Here is a 27,091-nt window from a genome sequence, read left to right on the forward strand (position 1 = left end):
TTTAAATCAATTGTTTAAGTACAAAGAATCATTATTTTGAGTTGCATAGTATTTTGGAATGAAAAAAAATTAATAGATATCAAACTAATATTTATAGATTCAAATATATAAGAAATGTTTTCAAAGTTAAGTTTTTGAGTTTTGGACTTTTTTTCTAATACTATATGCAATAGGTCAACTATATTTGGTGTATGGAAATATTTTATGATGTACATGTCAGTCTCGTAGGTTTTATTTGACCTTGACCTCATTTTCACGATTCATTTCTCAGTGTTAAGTTTTTGTGTTTTGGTCTGTTTTTCTTCAACTATAAGCAATAGATCAACTACATTTGTTGTATGGAAGGATTGTAAGGTGTATATGTCTGTCTGGCAAGTATCATCTGACCTTGACCTCATTTTCATGGTTCATTGGTCAATGTTAAGTTTTCATGGTTAAGTTTGTTTCTTAGATACCATAAGCAATAGGTCAACTATATTTAATGCATAAATTGATTGTAAGTTGTACATGTCTGTCTGGCAAGGTTCATCTGACCTTGACCTCATTTTCATGGTTCATTGGTCAATTTTAAGTTTTTTTGGTTAAGACTGTTTCTTAGAAACTATAAGCAATAGGTCAACTATGTTTGGTTTATTGAAAGATTGTAAGGTGTACATGTATTTCTCGTTTGGTTTATCTGACCTTGACCTCATTTTCTTTGATCATGTTAAGTTTATGTGTTGCTTGTAGTAAAGCTTTATATTTAGGACTATCAACATAAAATCAATGGTTAGTAAAGAAGGCGAGACATTTCAGCGTGTGCACTCTTTTTACCACAAAATACAGATTAAATTGAATTTGGTTGTGTCACCATAACAGTTCTAGATTTATGCCCCTTTATAACATTATATATATGCAAGCAGATATTTTTGGCGTATGGAGACATTCTCTGTTTATTTTATATGTAAAGTAATCAATGTTTTTTTTTTAAATGTTTTTTTCCTTAGATTGAAACTGATCAAGATGACATATGTGAGATTGCAGACCATAACAAATATAGATTACGTCCAAAACAGGTATTTTACTAATAAAAAATTACATAGACTAACATTTTTAGAGGGATGTTTTTAAACAAATTTAAACCAAAAAAAAGTGCCCTTCCACAACCCAACAAATTAGATTTTAATTTCATTAGTTTACATTGAAGGATGAATAATATAAAAAAAAAGAAGATGTGGTGTGATTGCCAATCAGACAACTCTTCACAAGAGACCAAATGACACAGAAATTAACAACTGTAGGTCACCGTAATGCCTTCAACAATGAGCAAAGCCCATACCGCATAGCTACGAAAGGCCCCAAAAGAACAAATGTAAAACAATTCAAAGGAGAAAACTAACAGCCTAATTAATGTATAAATAAATGAACGAAAAACAAATATGTAACACAGCAACAAACGACAACCACTGAATTACAGGCTCCTGACTTGGGACAGGCACATACATACATAATGTGTGGGGTTAAACATGTTAGCAGGATCCCAACCCTCCCCCTAACCTTGGACAATGGTGTAACAGTACAACATAAGAACGAACTATAAAAATCAGTTGAAAAAGGCTTAACTAATCAGATGACTGTCAATGATACAAATCTCCACCAGAGACCAAAATGCAACCTGTTTTAATGTTTTAGCCAGTGTCTACCTTCACCCTAACCTGAGACAGTGGTAGAACAATAGAATATTAAAAGAAACTCTAAAAATATAATTGAAAATGGATAAACTTATCAAATTTGTACAATATATATATACAGAAACAACGAATTACTTTTATTATATTTATGTATATAAAAAAACTATATATAGAATAAAATGGTTCAGTTGAAAACTCGGAAAAGAAACTTATATGTTACAATTTTCAGATTGAAAAGGAAAATATAAAGATTTTAAATGAAGTACTACCAAGCAACACTGAAGATTATGATAGTTTTATTGTAAGTTAATGATTCAAGACAATGTATAAGAAAGCTTGTCAATTAATGATATCTTATAAAGAAAAATATATGAGATATCTTATAAATTATATGAAACATCTAATAAACTATATAAGATATCTTATAAACTATATAAGATATGTTATATACTCTATAAGATATGTTATATACTAGTACTCTATAAGATATGTTATATACTCTATAAGATATGTTATATACTCTATAAGATATGTTATGTACTCTATAAGATATGATATATACTCTATAAGATATGTTATATACTCCATAAGATATCTTATAAACTAGATGAAATATCTTTTAAAGTTAATTACATATCTTAGTTAGAATAAATAGTAAAATGGCTTGCCATAGTTTTAGTCTTGTTAGCAGTCCAATAAGGACAGATTGATAATTTTTTTCCAATTTTCTTTGAACATTTATTCTAAAAAGTAGTACTTATAGATTTAATCCGAGCATACCCAGATATGTAGTTATGAAGGTTTTGGAATAAGAGTTTTAATTTTGGTGTCAATAGCCCACTTGCCAATTAGCATGGAATACCCAAATTTGACTTTAAATTTTACACTTCATACAAAGGGGAGCAACTCTAGCCCCGGACACACTCTGCGATTTCCAACGTTAACTAACCAAATGTAAAAATCATTTTCACTCAACCTGTACGGTTTCAAAACTTCATTTTTGGTGTACATGGTTGAAATAATAGCGACATTTTATCTGTAAATGTGTTTTGTGTAACATATAAATAGATATCACATTACAAGATGCCGTTTTTATAAGGGTTTGTTCAGTTAATCAGGCATCATGTCTGGTGTCACATGATCTAATTTTGGATTGAATTACTTCCCTTAAAGTGGAAATTTTAAAGAACGAAGTCAAATTTGGTAATTGGCAAATAGACTAATGGATAATCAAAATGGGCCTAAGCGAAGTCAAAGTTTACATAGAAACCCTAAGGTATATTAAAATTTATGTATCCTGCAATCTGATTGGTTGACTACCAGGATGTAAATAACACCCCATTCTTGTTTACCCCGGGGATAATTAATAGATATATAATTACACACAGAAATATGAATGAATAAAACTTAATAGATATCCATGATAATTTCAATAATTTGTGTAATTTATTATTACATTTTTAATTTGAAAAATAAGCAGAATATTTTGTTCCAATGCATTGTTTTAGTAACTGACATTTTCAGTAAAAGGGAGGACCGAGGTAAATTATTCATTTATGTTTGCTAAGACAGTAACACAAGTATTTTGTACCTTTAAAAGAAATATATTTGTTATCTTCCAAAATTCTGTAAGCCCCTGACTTCACCAAGATAACTATTAGTATTTTTCTTCATATTTTCTAGGAGCTTCTTGTTTTATTGTCTATTTATGTTTATACATATTATTTCAGAATTCACAAAAGAACTCCCAGACCACAAACTCCCAGACTTTTAATTGGAGTGATTGTAGTGAACTTGCACTGGAGAAAGTTAATGTGGTAATGGAATCAATCAATGTGAGCCCCTTACGTTCTACACTTCAAAAAGATGTTAAAGATGTAAAAGATTCAACAATCAGGTATTACAAGCGGAAAGCACATGAATCTATTGATTCATTGTTGGATTTTATGGCTCCAAAACAAGGACACTTACTTAAAGATGAAGTTTTAACTAAAAACAGAGACAAATCTTTACCAACAGACAGTGACATGATAGAAGATTTATCAAAACTCTACATGGAAACAGTGGACAATTCCTTAAAAATGCAAATTCTATCTGTTATCACAAATAGACTAACCAAAGCAGAACTTCAAATAGCAATACCAGGTATAACAATGTATCGTATAGACCAGGCACGACTTCATTTCAATACCTCTACAAATTTGGGTCTACAAGTCAAAAATAAAATAAAAGTACCACGTCAAAGAAGGGATGATAGCAAGCTGGGACATGCCAAAAGTTTTTTTTTGACACTTCATTTATGCAGCTAGTATCCTATGGTACAAGAGATTTGAAATTGGATTCAGGGGAAAATATTACTATACCAGATGTAATCAGAACAACAAATCACTCCAAAATTATAGACCTGTACTTTTCATACTGCACATAATCAAATTTTGTACCACTTTCTAAATCAACTTTATTTAAAATTCTAAATACTTGTGCTGCTACTAAACGCACCAATTTACACGAATTAGACAATATTGCAGCTGAGGAAATTGAAGGTTTTGAATCACTAAAAGAAATTACAAAACAGATTTATGAAAGATCCATTCTATCAACTGAAGAACATGAACAGATACAAAAAAATATCATATCAGCAAAACTTTATTTCAAAACCGATTAAAAACTTCATCTGGAAAAAGACTGCCTGTGTGCTGACCATTGTCTTCAATGGCTTTTGAGTGACCATGAAAACTGTCATTTTCAAAGTCCCTGTGAGCACATTCATTCATTAGTGTGTGATAGGTGTGAAATGTTACATGGCATAGAGCATGATGTGTTCAAAGGTATTGGTAAGATGGGAGATGATGACTTCAAAGAGGATATCACCAAAAACTTCCAGGATGCATTACAGAAAATCAATGACTGGAAAGCTCATATTGCTAGAAATGTTAATCAAGTTTTTTTTAGAATTCAAAAGCTGGAGAATTTAAAGCGATTTGAAGGAGTTTTAGTGATGGACTGGGCCATAAAATTTCTACCAATGAGATACAGAGAGAAACAAACAGATTGGTTTGGCCAAAGGGGAAAACATTGGCATGTCAGTGTCTGCATTTATAGAGATGAAAGTGGTGAAATTGGGGTAACTAATTTTATGATAATAAAACCTAATTATTATTATTTATCTTTAAAGCAATAAAAAGCATTTGTCTGATTCACTGTACTATATTCTGAAATCAATATGATACACATATCTTTTTAGTATGACTAATGATTTCAACAGAAGTGTAAATTTGGACAATATATTCTTTAAAAGAAAATACTGTAGGATTAAACGCCTTTTTAAAGGAATTTATTGTTGTATAAACTGGACCAATTCACTCACAAACTTATAAAAGTCCGATGTAAAACTTGATTTTAAGGTGGCAAACACTGTAATTGTATGTTAACAAATATTGGATACTAATAAAATGTAACAATTAATTTCAAAAGGTCTTCAATGAAGTGTTCAAAGACAATGGACAATACCAGAACTCATTTTTTACAGTATTTTAAGGACAAACAAGTTTTGGATAGTAAGAATGATATCAGATAAATACATTATTACAATAATTTATTTCAGCATAGGACATTTACTCATGTTCTTGAGAATGTTAAACAAGATTGGTTTGCAGTGGCATCACTGTTGGAACACGTGCTGCAAACAGTTAAAATCCAACTACCGCAGGTGACAGATATGTTTCTTCGCTCTGATAACGCAGGCTGCTACCATTGCGGACATTTATGGATTGCTATTCTTCAAATTAGCAATAGAACAGGTAAGAGATATAATTTGATATTTCCCCACCAACTAATACAGAGCTTAACTGAATGTAAAGTGGAATTTTTATTTTTATACGACCGCAACAAATTTTTGCGGTCATATATTGGTATGACGTTGGCGTCGTCGTTGTCGTCGTCCGAAGACACATTGGTTTTCGCACTCTAACTTTAGTTTAAGTGAATGGATCTCTTTGAAATTTTACCATAAGGTTCAATACCACAAAAGGAAGGTTGGGATTGATTTTGGGGGTTATGGTACCAACAGTTAAGGAATAAGGGGCCAAAAAGTGGCCAAAAATAAGCATTTTCTAGTTTCCAGACAATAACTGTGGAACGGTGTATGGATCTCTCTGAAATTAATCCACAAGTTTCCATACCACAAAGGGATGGTTAGGATTTGCTTTGGGGGGTTATGGCTCAAACCGTTTAGGAATTAGGGGCAAAAAAAGGGGGAAAAACAAAGGTTGTCCTGGTTAATGGACAAATACTTTAGTACAAAACATAATTTAAAGCAGTGTAAGGGAGATAAATCAAATACATCATTTGAATTACCTCCCTTACACTGCTTTTAAATTATGTATAAAGTAATGGTTAATGAACAATTAAGATAATTAAGATAATTTAAAACAGTGTAAGGGAGGTAATCCAAATACAACGTTTTGGTTACTTCCCTTACACTGCTTTTAAATTATGTTTAAAGAAATGCATATTTATAAAGGAAGACCAGTAAAAATATTTGCAAATGTTGCATCTTTTTTTTTTACAAAAAAATCCATATGAAAGATTTGACACCATATTTTAAATTCTTCTATAAAATAGATTAAGTTAGCACTATGGTAAATTTAAATGGGTAATTATGGTTGCAAACTCCATTGGAAATTTGAATTGAAATTATGACCATATCTTGAGGGAAAGAATTTTTTGGGGGAAAAGGGGGGGGGGTAAAAAGAAATTGTCGGGGGTCAATTTTTTCTCATTTCAGATTTCAGAAATTAAAAAGAATTTTTCTTTAAATATTTTTTTTATTTTCAAATTTCAAATATTGAAAAATTTCAAGAAGTAATCTTTAATTGCACAGTATGGCGCATTAGATTTGTAAAATCTTTGACCACATTTATTTGTTTGTTATGCCGAATCTAACCGTGTATTTAGATTTTTAATTTTGGGTCCAGTTTTCAAATTGGTCTACATTAAGGTCCAAAGGGTCCAAAATTAAACTTTGTTTGATTTTAACAAAAATTGAATATATGGGGTTCTTTGATATGCTGAATCTAAACATGTATTTCGATTTTTGATTTTTGGCCCAGTTTTCAAGTTGGTCCAAATTGGGGTCCAAAATTAAACTTTGTTTGATTTCAACAAAAATTGAATATATGGGGTTCTTTGATATGCTGAATCTAACCATGTATTTAGATTTTTTATTTGTGGGCCCCGCTATCAAATTGGTTCATATTGAGGTCAAAAGGGTCCAAAATTAAACTTTGTTTGATTTCATCAAAAATTGAATTATTGGGGTTCTTTGATATGCCAAATCTAACCATGTATTTAGATTTTAATTTTGGATCCCGTTTTTTAAATTGGTCTACATTAAGGTCCGAAGGGTCCAAAATTAAACTTTGTTTGATTTAAACAAAAATTGAATTCTTGGGGTTCTTTGGTATGCTGAATCTAAACATGTGTTTAGGTTTTTGATTATTGGCCCAGTTTTCAAGTTGGTCCAAGTTGGGGTCCAAAATTAAACTTTGTTTGATTTCAACAAAAATTGAATATATGGGGTTCTTTGATATGCTGAATCTAACCATGTATTTTGATTTTGTATATTGGACCATAATAGGTAAATTAAAAAAATTCAAGTTCTTAGACCACATTCTTTCTGTGTCAGAAACCTATGCTGTGTCAAATATTTAATCACAATCAAAATTAAGAGCTGTATCAAGCTTGAATGTTGTGTCCATACCTGCCCAAACTGTTCAGGGTTCGACCTCTGCGGTAGTATCAAGCTGCGCCCAGCGGAGCATTTTATTTTATATTGCAATTATCATTTTAGTCCTACAAGTTCTATATGGAAAAAACAGTGCATCTTAGAAAGAACTGTTATGATAAAAAAACAAAAAAAGTTATGCTATAAGGTCAAATTGCACTACATCACAGTACAAATTTAAAACAATATCTTGATATGCTGCAATCATATGTGCTAAATATAAAAAAGCCTTTGACAGTAGACTTATTCAAAAGATCATAAAATTATCTGAACAAGAAAAAAAGATACAAAAAAATATTTAAGAATACAAACAGAAACTTCAACCTAGTTCAAAGCTATTAAAATAAATAAAATACTTCCAAATATAAGCTTTGGTGATATTTGAACTTTATTATAAAAGTGAATTAATAAGATATTTATAAGCAGTCTCTCTCAAATCTTTGTACATGTTTATTTTGTGATTTTTTGCAGGTATTCAAATAAAGCAATATTCATATTCAGAGGCTCAGGCTGGAAAGTCCTACTGTGACTCAAAAATTGCTCATATGAGAACCAAGATGAGATCCTTTGTGGCAACTGGAAATAACATTTTAAATGCAGATGACATGAAAACTGCAATTGATTATGGAAAAGGTACATTGTGAATTTATTCTATAAACATAAGAAGAAAATACTGTAGTAGAAAATCAAAAAGAAATCTTAAAACAATCAAAAATATTTTATGAGAAACTTTACAAAAGACAAGAATGTCTTAAAAAAGTAAACTTATCAAGGGAATTACCATCTTTGACATCTAAATTAAATGATATCGAAAAAGAATCATTAGAAGGTAACATTTCTTTTACTGAATTAACACAAGCTTTGAAAAGGATGAAAAATAATAAAAGTCCTGGGTCAGATGGTTTTACTGCAGAATTTTTTAAAGTATTTTGGATAGACATTGGAAAGTTTGTCTTGAGGTCAATAAATTATTCATATCAGATAGGGGAAATGTCTGTCACACAGAGGCAGGGAGTTATCACATGTATTCCAAAAGAAGGCAAGTCAAAACAGTTCTTAAAAAATTGGCGTCCAATTACACTTTTGAACTCAACATACAAACTAGCTTCTAGTTGTATAGCTGAGAGGATAAAGTCAGTTCTAAACAGAATTATTGACTCTGATCAAACAGGCTTTATCCCGGGTAGATTTATTGGGGAGAACTGTAGACTTATATATGATATTTTACACTTTACAGAAGAAAATGATATCCCTGGTATATTATTACTCATTGATTTTGAGAAGGCCTTTGACTCTATATCATGGGCCTTTCTCTTTGAAACACTGAAGTATTTTAATTTTGGAGACTCTATTATAAACTGGATAAAAACATTTTATAATGATATTACATCTACTGTCACCCAGAACTGCTGTCTGTCAGACTTTTTCCGTGTGGAGAGAGGCTGTAGACAGGGGGATCCTTTGTCTCCTTACCTTTTCTTGCTATGTGCTGAAATATTAGGCATTTTAGTAAGAGGTAGTGATGAGATAAAGGGTATTACGATAGATGATTCAGAGTATATCTTGTCTCAATATGCAGACGACACATCACTTATTTTAGATGGGTCGCCTTCCTCACTGGATGCATCTCTCCGTATATTACAATTCTATGCTGAGATATCAGGACTGAAAATTAATTTAGACAAAACAAACGTTATATGGATAGGTAGTAAAAGACATAGTCAAGACAAAATATGTGTAAAGTGGGGACTGAAATGGGGTTTCAGTACCTTCAAATTATTAGGTATCACTTTCTGTGTTGATTTAGATAGAATGTTAAATCTAAACTATGCTCCTCGAATACAAGAAATAGAAAAAATATTACAAAAATGGTCAAAACAGTCACTTACCCCGTTTGGTAAAATAACAATTATAAAGTCACTAATTATATCAAAATTAAATCATCTGTTCCTGTCCATCCCAGGTCCAGATGATAATATGATACGTCAACTTAATAGTAAAATTTATTCATTCATTTGGGATGATAAGCCTGACAAGATAAAGCGGGATCTTCTATGCCAAGAATACTTTAGAGGGGGCCTAAAAATGATTAATTTGAGACATTTTATACAAGGGTTAAAACTTACTTGGGTTAGAAGATTATTTAAGTCAAAATCCAAATGGATCCAATTATTTACCTCCACCCAAAATATAAATTTTACAGAGTTGGCTTATTTTGGAATTATTAAAAAATCAAAAAACAAATTTTGGGATGAAGTTTTTCATGCCTGGAAAATTATGTCAAAACTCAGACATCCATTTCATTTTGAGGAAGTCATTTCGACATCTATATGGCATAACGAACATATTAAAATTGATAACGTCAGCGTTTACTATAAAAATTGGTCACATCATGGGGTATGGACTGTAAATGACCTGTTAGATGAACATGGAAATATATTAACATATGAAAATTTTGAAATTATGTATAATTTCAAACCCATGTTTCTACAGTTTTATGGGCTTATATTAGCACTAAAAAAATGGCTACAAGCCATTGGAATCAACACCGAAAGAGAGAAAAAACATCAGGCTATTATACCTTTCAACATTAATATTTTCTTTAAGTCCGAAAAGGGCTCAAAGGACATGTATACTATTTTAAATCAAGGATCTTTACCTATAGATTTTGTAGCAGAAAAAAAATGGGAAGGTATTCTTAATAAAGTTATAGAAAATTGGAAAAAAATACACTTGTGTGTTACCAAGGTTTCAAAAAATACTAGGTTATGTTGGTTTCAATATAGAATTATTCATTATATCTTAGGGACTAATGCTCTACTCTTTAAAATGAAACTTGTTAACTGTAATTTGTGTACATTTTGCAAGGAAGAGCTTGAAACTATAGAACATTTACTTTGGGGTTGTCATATTGTAGCCGACATTTGGCACAATCTAAATTCTTGGATTTTCGATATAGTTCATATAGAAATTCCACTAAATTTGAATATTGTCATTTTTGGCCTCTATGAAAATTATAAATTGAATTTTATTAAAAATAAAGTTATCTTACTGACAAAGTATTTCATTTACAGATGTAAGATGCAAGATATAAAACCTCATATTAAAGGTCTTCAAAATTACATAAAAGAAAACTTGATTTTAGAGAAACATATCTCTTCAAAATATTTAAGTATGGAAGAACACAACTTGTACTGGAACCCCTGGGCTAAGATCATTAATTAAATTTAAATTAGGTTAATGTATATACATATGTGTATATATATGAGTATTTGAAAGAACTTGTATACTGGTAGTTATACCATATGCTTGCTCTACTATTACTATTATTACTATATTAATGAAAATGTTATTACTATACTTCATTCATAGATTTCATAGTGTTAGTCCATAGAATGCTTATCATGCTTATTTATTTCACTTGCTTGATTATTGTACCACAAGATAAATATATGTTGATACCTGTAAATTCACGAAGAAAAATAATAAATTATAAAAAAAAATAAACATAAGAAGATGCGGTATGATTACCATTGAGACATATTTCTATCTAAGACTTAAAGTAGTAAATTTAAGCAATTATAGGTCACAGTGTAGCTTCAAAGTGAAGCCTTGACTCAATAGCAGAGTAAACTATAAAAAAAAAAACAATTATGAAATAAAGCACAAGAGACAATCACTTAATTGACAGTTGACTTATTCAAAAGATTAATAGGTGTACACGAATACATTTTTGTCGAGCCTTCGACTTTAGTCGAAAAAGCGAGACATAGCGATCCTACATTCCGTCGGCGTCGTTGTCGTCGTCGTTGTCGGCGGCGGCGTCCACAAATATTCACTCTGTGGTTAAAGTTTTTGAAATTTTAATAACTTTCTTAAACTATCCTGGATTTCTACCAAACTTGGACAGAAGCTTGTTTATGATCATAAGATAGTATCCAGTAGTAAATTTTGTAAAAATAAAATTCCATTTTTTCCGTATTTTACTTATAAATGGACTTAGTTTTTCTGCCGGGAAATATTACATTCACTCTGTGGTTAAAGTTTTTAAAATTTTAATAACTTTCTTAAACTATCCTGGGTTTTTACCAAACTTGGACAGAAGCTAGTTTATGATCATAAGATAGTATATAGAAGTAAATTTTGTAAAAAAATAAATCCATTTTTTCCTTATTTTACTTTTAAATGGACTCAGATTTTCTGCTAGGAAACAACACATTCACTCTGTGGTTAAAGTTTTTAAAATTTTAATAACTTTCTTATACTATTTTGATTTGTACCAAACTTGGACAGAAGCTTGTTTATGATCATAAGATAGTATATAGAAGTAAATTTTGTTTTCTTCCAGTTAACATTACATTCAGTCTGCAGTTAAAGTTTTAAAACATTTATTAGATTCATAAACTATCCTGGATTTTTACCAAACTTGGACAGAAGCTTCTTACAATCAAAAGATAGTATCAAGAGGAATATTTTTATTGATTTACTTCCTCATTTTTGTTGAGCCTGCAATTAACAGAAAAAGTAGGCGAGACACTGGGTTCCTCGGAACCCTTACGAATTTTTAATTTACCAGCTCTATAAACAAAATCACCTTAAACTATAGTATGTGTTACATAAGTTTCAAAGGTCAAAACATAATCATTGCATCTGTTAAGTTTTTATACGCCCGTCAATTTTTGTCCGTCCGTCTGTCTGTCCGTATGTCTGTCTGGCGTAAACATGTCGCACCGTAACTTGAGAATGACTTATCCAAATTTCATGAAACTTAACATAGTTGTTTCTTATGATGGTCAAACGATCTGTATACTTTTTGGTGAAAATAAGATTAAAACTTTTTGAGTTATGGGACTTTGTAACTAAAACAGGTGTGTGTTTTTTTTCACATGTCGCCCCGTATCTCAAAAACAATTTATGATTATTGCTTAAAACTTTACACACTTCTTAGTTATATTAATCTTAAGATCTGTATACTTTTTGGTGATGATTCAAATTCTTATTTTAGAGATATTGAGTATTTTGTTAAAAAAGGGGGAGGGGTTTTTCACATGTCGCGCCGTATCTCAAAAACAGTTTATGATTATTGCTTAAAACTTTACACACTTCTTAGTTATATTAACCTTAAGATCTGTATACTTTTTGGTGATGATTCAAAATCTTATTTTTAGAGATATTGAGTATTTTGTTAAAAAAGGGGGAGGGGTTTTTCACATGTCCCGCCATATCTCAAAAACGATTAATGATTATTGCTTAAAATTTTACACACTTCTTAGTTATATTAATCTAAAGATCTGTATACTTTTTGGTTTTGATTCAAAATTTTATTTTTGAGATATTGATTTTTTTTTTTAAAGGGGGGTTTTCACATGTCGCGCCGTATCTCAAAAACGATTTATGATTATTGCTTAAAATTTTACACACTTCTTAGTTATATTAATCTTAAGATCTGTATACTTTTTGGTTTTGATTCAAAATTTTATTTTAGAGATATTGAGTTTTTTGTAAAAAAAAAAGGGGGTTTTCGCATGTCACGCCGTATGTCAGAAACTATTTATGCTCATTGCATAAAAATTCACACACAAGACGACGGGCGTATCATGCGCTCATGGCGCAGCTGTTTATTACATAATATTAAGTTCAATTCCCTTTCTTACAGGTGTAGCTGGATGTCAAGTGGCCCATGTTATTGTTGAAACGTCAAAACATGTTCTCAAGACTCATAATTTAAAAAATGTCACACATTTCAACGATGTTCAGTACACAGAATCTGGTGTTGTATTCATAAAAGCTTATGGTATTGGGGATGGGTTGTCAATGACTTATAGTGAGTTAACCAAATTATCAGGCCATTGTCAAAATGAAACTTGATGTACTCTTGTAACAGATTTTGTTCTGCCATCAAAGGTCAAAGGAAAGATCAAGTTAACAAAAGCTAAAAGTAATGCTGTAGAAAATGAAATGAGTACTGAGACCACAACAATAAGACCAGTCAGTTCATCTGCTTTACAGACAACACTCTCCTTTGATTGCCCAGAACCAGGTTGTATTAAGCATTATGCTTCCTACAGAACTCTAGAAAATCATGTTCTATTAGGTACACATGATTTAAGATTAGAAAGAGAATCCGTATATGATATCATTCGCAAGCAATGGACAGAACTCTGCAACAATGTTATTGTTACAAGGAAGACAAATGTTGCCAGCCAATGTACAGATAATCAACAAGCTGTAGAAACCTTTCCTATAGGTTGGGCTTTAAAAAGGGCCAGAAAGGTGAATAGATTTCCTACCCAGATAAAAAACTTCCTTATTAAGAAATTCAATGAAGGAGAGAAAAGTAAAAACAAATGCAGTCCAGATGATGTCGCATCAGAAATGAAATCTATGAGGGATACTGAGGGCAGACGGGTTTTTCAGTTAAATGAATGCTTAAATAGTACTCAAATTACATCTTTCTTCTCTCGATTGGTATCAGCTAATGCAAGTAACAACAACAAAATAGTACCTGAAGATGATGACTTGGTAGCTGCTGCTCTTGCAATAAATCAATCTAAATTATTTGAATCAGTTAACTCTGCAAATCTAACAAATGACTGTTAAAATATAGTGCATATATTCACTTTAAAGCTTGTTATTAAGGTTCCTTAGATCAGTTTCCTTAGAAAGTAATTGGAAAATAAAGTCTTCAGGACTGTGCCCTCATATTAAAATGATATTATTTGTATGCATTTTTTCTTGAGAAGCTGTACCACATACCCTGGGTCCCTGTTGATACAGCTCCTCAGAGATTCTGCTTACTTTGATATCAAATATGCTTTAGATTAAGAACGATTTATGTCACATGTTATTTTATTCAATGTTTGAGAGGAGACAAATGGTAGACAAATTAAAATGCTTTCTATTATGTTCTTAGTCATCTATGTATATTGATGTTCACACAATTTACAGTTCTGGTTTATTTGTTCAAATAAGCTAGATATGTCATAATGAACATTGATAGATGAAAAGCTTTTTTTTTGTTTTTGCAGTCAACTTATTTTAGACATTAGAAGTTTGTTTAAATCACATTTGATTATAAGCCTTAATGTCTATCTGATAAAAATTTAAATTACAATATATTGTCCATTTTTTATCTATTACATTATTTTCTGATTTAATGAAGTTTAAATAACATTATTATGTAGATTTTGTATTGCTGCTTCATAAGCAGGCTAAGTAAGATCAATTTGATTTTGTACTCCTTTAATTGTGAAAATATATGAAAAATACAAAATTCAATTTTATCCATTTATTTTCAATGTATTTATAAGTTTTATGATTTTAAGTGTATAATTTTGATAGAATTTTATCTTTAATAATTTGAAAAATAAAAGAAAGTCAGACTGAAACAGATAACCTACTTGCATTGTCAATTTATCATTTTGAATCATGTAAACTTTCAATAAAAATTATTTCCTCTCTGAAATAGTTCAAGAACAATTTTAATCCTTGATATTGGTCAAGATTGGGAAAAAGCAAAAAAGTGGATTACCTCCCTTTTATTCCATGAATTTACTGATTTTTAGTAAACTTGCACAATTTTTTATTCCTTTTTGAATGAATTAGTTAAAACTTTAATTAGCACAAAAGTATTATAGTTGTACATGAAGAGTTTTGTTAGAATTTTAGTCCTTGATTTTGGTCAAAATTTGAAAAAGCAACAAAATGGATTATCTCCCTTTTATTTCATGAATTTACTTATTTTTTGTAAATTTGCACAAACTTTTGTTTCTTTTTGAATGATTTTCAGTTAAAACTCTTCAATAAGCATAAAAGAATTATAGTTTTACAGGAAGAGTTTTGTTAGAATTTTAGTCCTTTATATTGGTCAAAATTGGAAAAAAGCAACAAAATGGATTACCTCCCTTTTATTTAATGAATTTACTGATTTTTTTTAAACTTGCACACATTATTGTTTCTTTTTGAATGATTTTCAGTTAAAAAAATTTAGTAAGCATAAAAGTATTATAGTTTAACATGAAGAGTTTTGTTAGAATTTTAGTCCTTGATATTGGTCAAAATTGAAAAAAAGCAACAAAATGGATTACCTCCCTTTTTTTTCATGGATTTACTGATTTTTAGTAAACTTGCATAATTTTTTGTTTCTTTTTGAAAGATATTTATTTCTAAAAATTTAATTTGCTTAAAAGTATTACAGTTTTACTTGAAGAGTTTTGTAGAATTTTTATCATTAAATTGGTCAAAATAAGGAAAAACTGAATAATGGATTACCTCCCTTCTTTAGGCATTCATCTATTTGAATCTTGTAAATTTGCACAATTTTTTTTTTATTTCTCGTTTAACTCCAGTAAGTATTCTTTAATTTGTATATACATATTATGATGTTACTTGCGGGGTTTTGTGAAAAATTTTAACTTCAAAATTGGTCAAAAGGAAGAAAATTCCAATATTACGAAAATGGTGTTGTACCCCTTTTTGGTACAGAGGTAACAATGAAAAAATTTTTAAAATATCTCTTTATTTTTTGTTATTGATTGTGTTTAGATTATATCTAAAAATGAATTAATATATCACTGCAATTTGTCTGTTTTTTTTTTTATGTATTGTTTAGGGTTAGGGTTAGGGTTAGGGTTAGGTTAAGGTTAGGGTTAGGGTTAGGGTTAGGGTTAGGGTTAGGGTTAGGGTTTATTAGGATGTAAAATTGAAAAATGGTAATGAAAAATTTCCGGTGTAACATTTTTTCAACGTCGATGTTGCTGCGCATTGTCAAATACCTTTTTTTTGTGTTCTTTTGAATTTTTTGGGAAAATAAAAATTTTAAATATTTTTTTATTTTCAATTTTTGACATTTAATTTTTTTTTTTTTTGACATTGTATATTTTTTTTCTTTAGTATGGCAAAACTTTATTTTTTTTAATTTTTGGCAAAACTTTATTTTTTTTTAATTTTTGGCAAAATTTTATCTATCCCAGGGTGAACAAGGGTGGGGTGTTATCTACACCGGGGTAATTAACCAATCAGATTGCAGTATTTTTGCTGCATGAGAAATAAATATATATATATGTGCTGCAGTGCAAAAATTTTAAAAAATACTGATATTGCATTGAACATTTAAGAACACTAATGCAGTATTAAATAAAGCTTTCACTGTTAATAAAAATTAATTATAATATGAGTAGTATTTAAGTATTAAAGTGTGTTATATTGTTAAAAAAATGTCTGGCACAAAAATAATATCATTTTGATTAATTTTTTGCTGTTAATATTTTTGAATTTGTAAATGTTACTGTCCAATTTTGTCAGTCCTTTAACTTTTCAAGAATGGTTGGTGTATGTTATAACTATGCACCATGTGTAAGCACCATGATACCTATTTTTAATGGACACGAGTTCTGCTCAAGACTTAATTTTGAGGTTTAAAAATTATATATAATAAAGATATCTGGACAATATGATTTCAAACCTTAAGAGGAGTCGCTAGAGGGCGCTGTACTTGAATGTATAGTGTATCCACCAATAAAACCGGTGGGCGTGTTGTTAAATTATTTGTTGTTATACCGGTGCTAATTTACTTGCAAACTGTTTTATCTTCTCTTGTCTTCTGCAGCTCTGTCAACCATCTGTCTAGGATCAAAACTGGATACCACATGGTCTGCTGATGATACACATGCTTCCATCCTCCTATTTTGGAATATTACAATATTTAAATGTATTTATTGGTAAAGCATTAAATGTTGGCATTGTATGTATTTAGGATTTCAAGGTTTTCAGTAGCGAAAGAAACTTCAAGAAGTGACAAGAAGAATATTTTAGCGACAAGAAGACTATTTAGCGACAAGAAAAATGAAAACAAAGTTCTTATCAAAATAACTTCCTAATAAATATATAAAAAAAATATGCATTGAAATGTTTTTTTTTTTAAATTCGAGGCCAGATGTCGATCTGTGTGTAATATATATATATATGATATACATGTATTTATCATATATTTAGTACACAATACAGCAATTTTGTATATCTAATAAAGGTTCTTTTTTCCAGCCTGTATCGCATACCCCGTATCGCATAGCTAAATCTGTATCACATACCTGGCGTGACCTCATAAATCAAATGACGTCAACGTTTGACCTATGACGTCCAGTTGCTGTATTTCCTGGCATAGGAAAAAAGTGAGTTTCCACTCAAGAAATGTCATATCATTTGAACTAAAATCTATATTTTTCCAAAAAAATATTACCCAGTAGAACTTTATAAGCGATTTTTATAAAATAGATACAATAAGTTTTTTTAGTGGGAACTCACTTTTGTCCAATGGCTGTGTATATGGGAATCCCCTGTTTGTCTGTTAATAATCTTTGAATAGATGATACATAGTAACATTGTTGTCCATATTTATGTATACAAATGAGTTCGGATTGTAGTATAATGATTAAACCTAACAACAAATATTGGGAAGGTGGGTTGTATTCTACAGGAGGGAACAGTTGACACTATTGTTAGTGAATGCTTTTAAATACATGGTCTTAAAGTATATTATTTGCCAGTTTCATAGCTCTACATTGAGCATGTAATAAGGTTGTAGGGGACATTACGATGTGGATATTAAGCAAATAAGGAAGTCTATAACAAAAAACTAAGTCACCTGGAAAAATACAGGAAAATCCTTATGTTCTTTTGTTTGTTATATTTTCGGACGATTTAAAAAAAAAACGTATATGACATTAATCTGATTCTGTTTAAATATATGATAAACAGAATAATAAATGACAAAATCCGTATCGCATGCTCCCTCGGGACTGATATTGGTTTCTGGTGGTGATACAGCATGCGATACGGATTTTGCCATGTATTATTTTATATATACTAAATACTGTAATATATGAGGGAAATCTAGAATATTTTTATTATTTTTTTTCATTTTACCAGTGCTAAAGATAAAAATGATTAAGTTAAAACCTTGGCTTGATAATCTTCATTCGTTCCACCTCTACTGGCTCATCGTGTTCCCTCTTTCGTTTCTTCCACTGGCAAGGACCGTCAGTAACAGACTTCTTCTCAAATGCCTCCAACTCGTATAAGCATGCTGTAACATGACGACAAGCTCCATCAGCACTGCAATAGAATTGTATTTAGAGAAAGTTAGTACATGCATACATGTTGATTTGTGAAATGATCTGTATAATACAAATATCTTTATAGATTTTTACGGTTTACTAAACATGAGCGTTTTAGATTGCAGGTCATCAAATTACATCAGCAGAATTGTTAACTTCTACCTGCCAAATACTGGACACAGAAGCTAGAAAACCAACCTTGAGTTTTGACTAATAGCAATGAAATATTACCTCATCACCCTGCACTTGAGGCTGTCATACAAATGTACTTACAAACTAGTTTAACCCCACCACATTGTGTATGTGCATGTCCCAAGTCAGGAATCTGTAATAAAAGGGTCATTGTTTGTTGAAATATTTCATTTTTGTTTTTCTTTCATTATTTTGTACATAAATCAGACCATTAGCTTTCTTCTTTGGATTGTTTTACATTTATCATTTCAAAATTTTATAGCTGACTATTCCCTATGGGTTTTTCTCATTGTTGAAGATTGTACAATTATCTATAGATGTTAATTTCCCTGTCATTTTGCCACTTGTGGAGAGCTGTTTCATTGGAAATCATACCACATCTTCTTATTTTCATATTACAATAGAAACTATAGGGGGTCGAGAATTTGTCAAATATAATATTTTTATATTTACCCTCCTGGACATTCACAGTAAGCTGCTTTAACATCACCTAGAGTCTTCTCAACAACAAACCAGCACTGGTAGGTCATCTCCCCAGTCAACGTCTTTGCCCTCTGTGTTGGCCTCACCTTTCCAATAAAAACTCAAACTAAGCTGTCATCTTTTAAGTAGTTGACTTTCATTTCCTGGACATGTCCATCGTAAAACAAGCGGTAGTCCTCTACACTCTTATAAGCTTTCAACTTCTTTTTATCGTAATCTGAACGGTGCAACAACAAATAATTGAAAATGTCATACCAGGAAAAGTCAGGTACACTAGAAAAATCTTCAACATATCTGAAAAAATAAATGGTCTTCAAATTGACACTACAGAATACATTGCTGGTATGAAATTAACAGATTATTCTAGTAAGACATGTATAATAGTAAGGTGAAAAATACTGATTGGGAATATGAGCCCTCGCCAGTACATGCAGTTCAGACAGTTGAAAGTTATATATACTAGACAGTTGAAAGTTATATATACTTATACATATGAAAATGCATAAAGTATTTTCTAAATAGATGTTTAATGATATATTATAGTACATGTACAACAAAATGTTAAGGAGATCTTAATCTATATACTTACATGAATTTGTTGGACTTGAAATAAAAAGAAAATCAATGTGGAAAAATTATGATAATTGTGATAATATATCCGCTTAATTCTTGCAATTCAAAAGTTTACTCATACAATGACTTTATTTCATTAAACCCTAAAATTCTTAAGTTTTTGGCAGTTAATATTTATATTAAAGAATGTGGTATATACTTGATCAAGTAAAATTGTATAAAAAAATGTAATAGTTACATGTTTTGAACGACTAAATTTTAGGGGCCATGGGCTATCCATTTAATTATAATGTAAAATTGCTATAAATGGATATTCTTTTGAACTGAGTCTATTTACTTCTAATGGAAAAAGTTTATAGAAAATTGAACAGTTATTGTCATATTATTATTTTTTTAAAAGTTTAAAGTCTTAAAAGTTTTCAATATTTAGAAGTTTGCATACATGTAGGGTTGTTTCTTCTTAGGGAGCTATTTGATAGTTAAGGGGGTGGGATGAAAGATTATGTCCTGCATTTTTTTAAATTGTAATCTCTGTCCTGCTTTTTGATTTTTCACTCTATACGGTCCTGCCTTTTTTTATTAGTTTATCCTTACTTTTTTTACATGAATTGTCATATCCTGCCTTTTGTTTTTGCAAAGTGCCTCAACCCGCCTTTTTTTTACTCAAAACTTCTGTCATGCTATTTTTTTTCAAATTTCATCCTAGCCTAGCCCCCACCCACCCAAAGTGAAATCGTAGCTCCCTTAATGAAATTGTTTTGGACTGACATGAATAATCAAATTTTGAAAAAATGCTGAAATAATATGAGTTTTAAAAATGATTTCATTATACTGCTAGAAAAATATATTTTAGTAATTGGCTTCAGACACACAGGTTAGGAAGAATGACCCTTCTTTTACTTTAGGGATCCCAGTACTTTAGGGTTATATATGGTTTTTTTATGGTTAGAGTTACAACTGAGTTTTAAGGTTAAGACAGAGGTTGGTTTTATGGATGGGACTAGTGATATGGCATGTATGGTAGAGTTGGACTTGTGGCACAATGTGTGCTATGGTTGGGTTAGGTAAGGGTTAAGTTTAAGGGATGTGACTAACATGTGCTATGTATGGTTTGGTAATGTAAGGGTTAGGTTTTAAAGATGGGACTGGTGCTATGCTATATATGGTTGGGGTACATGGCCCTGTGTGTAAGGATTAGGTTTAACCTATTTTCAGTGGTTATTGGTACTTTTAACTTTTGGGTTAGGGTTGAAACTAGATTCTAAAGGTTAGCTTCTAGGGAAGACAGTGTTATGTTCAGGTTATGGGTTAGGTAAATCATGAAAAAAAAACTTTAGGTTTAGGGTTCATTTATGGTCAATATTGTTAGCATATATGTGATGTTCTAGGTTAAAGTAAGGTTTTATATTTAGGGCTACTGTCAGGGTAAGGTATGGGTTTGGGTAAAGTTTAGTTGAGCATATTTTTATATAGGTTGGGAGCCCGTAAATTAAAAGAAGGCCGAAAATATGACTTTCTGACTTATTTTGACTGTATAACTCATTCAAACGACAAGGGATCTAATAAAAATTTTAAGTTAGGTAAAGGTACGAATTTTGGTTACTTTTATGGCAAGTTTAGTATGGGCATACATATTCTACGTGGATAGCCACGCGTTGGGACCCCCTTAGTAAAAAACGGTCAAAAATCGGTTCAAATAAGTATGCAGAGGAGGGTAAAAGCCATAGAAATGAATGGATAATTATCTTAATTACCCTTCTAAGGTAAACGGGTCTGAAAAACTACAACCGGCTCTTCCCAGGCGATCTTGTAGGGTAGAGTCGACGTCGTCTGCTAGAAAATTGAGATCATACGGAATCTTCAATTTTTCCACCGCCTCAGCTAAACTGGCCAAATCTCTCTGTTTATAACCATTTGCCACTATTCTATCTCGTAAATACAGCTGAATCTTTGAAATTGTCAATGATTTAAAAGATAACATCGTGATTGTAATAGAATAGTAGAATGAAACAATTTGTTTTGCGGAATCGCTATGGTAAACAAGCAAAATCTGTGACGTATTTTGCCCCACCTATTTACGGTCGATATATTTTGCAGATTTGAAAGCGAAACGCCATTTAATGTGCAAGTGGTCTATTATTGTCGACGATATTTTTTATATATGTCATATGAAAAATTTGGTGTTGACAAGTGTTGTTTTTACAAATAAAAAATAAACCAAAAAAGAATAATTTTCTCAGATTTACAAAAAAAGATCCTTCGAAAATCAAAAACCACTGACAAATTTCTAAACTCGTAACGTTGACATTGATCAGCGGTGAAACTTTTTGATGTAAAGGTAGACACATTCTGTTGTACAATTTGGTGGTAAATAATGTACGTTTTTCTTTTAATTATGTCTTGTTTCGTCTGTTCTCAAACGTTTTATATTTCTGGCTTTCTGAGCTTTTTGTTTTGAGTAGGTCAGGAAAATTTGATTCAAGAAATACATATTGTAAGAGGGGAAATCGACATCAAACTAACAAAATCTTATTCAGATTTGGATGGGTTTATCCTGCAATGTACAGTACATTAAATCCCAATGTCTGTCAGGAAAAGATTACATTATTGTTTTCGACAAAATCTTTCGGATCGTGCAAAAGTTTCAAAATGTGCTTTCTTTACCTTTTTACAACCATATACAAGTACACAAATAAACAATCAATTATTAGTTTGAGTGTATTGTAATTCATAATTGCAGGAAACACTTATCCTTCAAACAGACTGATAGGCTCATTCGGTAAGATTACACACGTTAAATTTATCATATGACTTATCATAATGTACTATCGATAGAAATGTAGAGTTTGTGTTTATTATGAATATTGAGTTATGTTTAATTTTACCAGGAAAATTTTTCTATAACGACCTACCATTTTGTTCAGAAGAGTTGGCACGTTGGATCTATGAAGTTTTTTGAAACTTGTCCTAACCATATAAGAACATGGATAAACTAGGAAGAAATTATCAGAAATATTGCTATGCCATAGTTACCCCTACAAGGTAAATCCCAACAACAGTAAATGTGGGAATTTTGACATACAAAACTTCTTTGCAGCTATTTTCTTGGCAAAACATAAGATACTATGAGCAAATTAAATACTAGAATGCACGTTGTAGATCGACCAAAAACATACATTGCACTTTTATATCTGCAGCCATTTTACTTGTGTGGTTATAAGTGCACAATATCAATATTGCTAATACATAATTGCAAAATGTTTTGGATTAAGGGTGTTGTGATTGATGTGGAAACCTTAATATATAATTTTTACATTTTTTAATGAACCCGTTTGACAGATCACAAAAACTGGTCAACATATATGAAAAGATATTTAGTGGACAAATTTATCATTTTATAACCTCAAATGTGACCTTATGTGAGGGTAAAAAATCTCACCTGGACACTTATTTCAAGAAATGAATCTGTAAATGTCTAACATGAAACGGACGATATGAAATGAACTGAATTTCTAATTTCTTTGATGGTGTTTGGCAGAAGGATTTGAAAAAAAACTAAAATAAATAAATCATTTTCTTTATAATTATGATCTTGAGTTTATATGAGACCTGCATATTCATTTCTGAAGGTTTCTTATGTTCCCTCACAAACAAATGTTAATAGAATGTTCTTTCCTTACACAGATGACCTTTCATAGTGCTTGATTGCTTTTTTGATTTTAAATGATTACGTTTTATACGATCCCCTTTTGTGGAAACACACATTTTAGGTTGAGCAAAATATCCTGGTCCTTGTAGTTCTTGGTTGGTGTTAAAAAAAAACAGGAAAAACAGGACAATTCAACAACATAAAAAACATGACTTGTTCTTCAATAGTAGTTTAAAAAATCCCAATTAAAAACAGAAGATCAAACAAGTTATAATATCAGCACACTTTTTAGTAACATTTAAGAAGTAAACAAATCATACTGTGATTTATATGATGGCTATAAATCATAAAATTAAACATGAAGGTTATTGACAATGGCTTCGGACATTCAGATCAGAAATCGAATATTTTGAAGAAAAAAATGAACTCGCCCCAAAATGTCATTAATTTATAGATATCATCTGACAATAGAATTATATTGATTAAAAACATATGAAATATGTTAATGTTTGATTAGGAAATTAATTGTTGTTAAGGTCATTAAACAGAACAGAAGATAGAGCGGAGGAATCTTCTCTCGGTAACTTTTCTCAAGGTAAAAAATTCCAATTAATATTATAATATAATAAAGATTACGATTTTAAGATGTCACTTGGATATTGAGCATTGTAAGAAAAAACATACCTATAAACAGATATTCGTTTTAATTTCTTAATATGCACAAACATATTACTCCATGAAAACTCTTTGGCTTCAAATTTAAGCAGAAGTTATGAATAACAAATAACTACCTAGAACATTAAGGTAGAATAGGCGCAGTATTTATGAAGTTTCGGTTTCTAATCTTCTTATACTTCGCCATTAACTTGGCTTTTTTAAACTTTCGAACGCAATTGAATAGTAGACAAGGAATATAATGGATACATAGCGGATACCCTCCCCGGTTTATAAGATTTTAAATAAAGGCAATAGTAGTATATCGCTGTTTAAAAGTCATACATCGATTGAGAGAAAACAAATCCGGGTTACAAACTAAAACAAAGGGAAACACATCAATTATAAATGGAAAACAACGAAACAACAGAACACTGATACTGATACTTTAAGACTGGTATCGTATGTATCACCAATTATGAAGATTAATTTGAAAATAATGTATTTGATTATCATTGTGAGCCTTCGAATGTTCTATGAAATTTCGCAATATAAAATGATGAAACAATTAAAAAAATTTAAAAGACGTTATAAGAAAAACACATCAATAGTGTCTTTTGTTTATGAAGCTAGCTAAGCATAATAATAGAGAATAACAGAATAACATTTAAGTTTGTTAGTCAAGAACGATATCTTGTCTTTTCTAGTTATATTGGCAAAAAGGGAAACAAATACCGATATTCAAATATATTTTTTATGTTTGCCTCCTTGTTTTTTTTATATTTGTTACATATGTTACAGATGCAAAACAACTGTTTGCTGATTTAAGTAATTTACAGCTGGACCATCCTATATTGTTGGTGCCACCACCGCTACCGGATCCCCCGAATCCTCAGTGAGATAGATGTTCTGAATGAATCAAACTTCTAGAATGATTGTAATATAAATTGTAGTAAAACATTGACATTAAACTAGTTTTCAATCATCATAAATATGAATTTGCAATGTTTCACATTTGCAGATCCTATATTCATTACATAGAAATGAAATTACTCGAAAAGTAACAGATAAACAGTATGCAATGAGAAGTAAGATCAATAAAATTCTTAAAAAAAAAATTATTTTATAAATATTCAGATTGTGATTTTGTAGTTGAAATTGTAAACGACTATTTTACAGATATACTGAGAGGACGTGTGGACAAGGAAGGTATCAAAATTCCTTTGCCTCTCCAATATAATTATATCAGCCGTTATCATTTATTTGAAAGCAGTTGTTAAATAGTGAAACTATTGTTAAATAGTGAATCTATTGTTAAATAGTGAAACTATTGTTAACTTTATTCATACATGTATGTAATCCGCAATACTAATACAACGATTCGTGTAATGAACATATTTATGAAGCTCGTTACGTATGTTCGGAAATTAAGAAATACACTTATTTTCCACAGTAACAGAACATACTATGTTTATGTTGCAGCCATTTATGATAGCTTTAACAGACTTTAAGGCTTACAGAAACTATATACATCAAATGGTGTAAATTATGTTCTGAAAATTAATCTTCAAAATTTGGCCTAGATATTTTATAGATTTTCATCACAAAAATGTCGAAAAAAGTATACTATATCTCACTTCGTATATTGTGCAGCAAGTTCAGGAAGGGAAACAAATTTATGTTTGGTATAATGGAAACAAACTGAGTAAAAATGGCGATATTTATTTGTATTTTTGTGAGTGATAATAGAGTATTTAAGCAACACCATTTAGGTTGAACGTACGACTTAGTTCCAGTTTGAAACGTAATGATGGGCAGTTTGTCAATAAATCTAATTTATTACGACATAATGTCTATTTATGCCTTGATGAATTTACAGTCGGGAAAATCGTTATGGGTAATATGTATACGTACAATGTACTTACTAATTTTATTAAAGTCATTTGAAGCTGCCTGATTTTTTAAAATTAAAGTTGTACATCATCTTAGTTTAATTTGAACTTAAAGCCAGCAGAATGGTTTGTTGTTGTAAGGGATGTATACAAATTCGTTGGAAGTACTTGATAAAAGAGGGACGAACGATACCAGAGGGACAGTCAAACTCATAGATCGAAAACAAACTGACAACGCCATGGCCAAAAATAAAAAGACAAACGGACAAATAATAGTACAGATGACACAACATAAAAAACCAAAGACTAAGCAACACGAACCCCACCAAAAACTGGGGGTGATCTCAGGTGCTCCGGAAGAGTAAGCAGATCCTGCTCCACATGTGGCAACCGTCGTGTTGCTTATGTTATTACAAATCCGGTAAATAGTCTAATTCGGTAAGTCACATTCGTGAATAGGGAGGGTATTGTAGTTACGACATAAGGAACATATCCGATATCATCTGTGAAACGGTTATTCCATAACGGTCAACCATCTCGTGATGGCGTCCGTAAAATTTACGAAGGGATGACTTCAACTTCACCATTTGGAACTCTTGGTTTAATAGTTTCCTTGTGAACAGCAATCCTCTATCAAGGAAATCATGATGGGAAACACAAGCCCGGGAATATCGTATCAGTTGGGAGATATATACTCCGTATGCAGGAATGAGAAGTTCACAATTGGGAAGCTGAAATCATCTCTTTTGTCGTAAAGTTTTGTTTTCAACCGACCCTCTTTTTCAATTTCTAGATGTAAGTCAAGATATGAGGCAGACTTAACTGTATCTGTAGTATCCTTTATCTCTAGTTCGATAGGATAGATTCGTTCAACATAGTCACCAAATTTAAAATTACATAGTTAGATCAGTAATTTCGAATATCTTCAAAGTTTTTTTCTACTCTTTACACCTCTTTGCCTCATAATCTCATTAACAAAAAAATTCACACACACAATTTAGTGGGTATTTAAAAAGTCAGAATGCGAATGCATATGTTTAAACTCTTTTAGGTAATATTTTAGTAACATTAAAAAAGAA

General features: G+C 30.8%; 2 protein-coding genes across 2 annotated transcripts in view; both read left to right on the forward strand.

Moving 5' to 3' along the window:
• Positions 1–27,091, forward strand: part of LOC127705655 (uncharacterized) — an 81,659-nt gene that overhangs the window by 14,709 nt on the left and 39,859 nt on the right. The window lies entirely within an intron of this gene.
• LOC127705654 (uncharacterized) lies at positions 4,622–13,615 on the forward strand. Its single transcript, XM_052209982.1, has 4 exons — positions 4,622–4,794; positions 5,275–5,470; positions 7,927–8,088; positions 13,112–13,615. The coding sequence occupies exons 1-4, from the start codon at positions 4,669–4,671 to the stop codon at positions 13,321–13,323; spliced, it is 696 nt and encodes a 231-aa protein (XP_052065942.1). The 5' UTR covers positions 4,622–4,668; the 3' UTR covers positions 13,324–13,615.

The sequence above is a fragment of the Mytilus californianus genome, unplaced genomic scaffold, assembly GCF_021869535.1.
Source record: "Mytilus californianus isolate M0D057914Y unplaced genomic scaffold, xbMytCali1.0.p SCAF_6, whole genome shotgun sequence".
NCBI classification, from domain to species: Eukaryota; Metazoa; Mollusca; class Bivalvia; order Mytilida; family Mytilidae; genus Mytilus; species Mytilus californianus.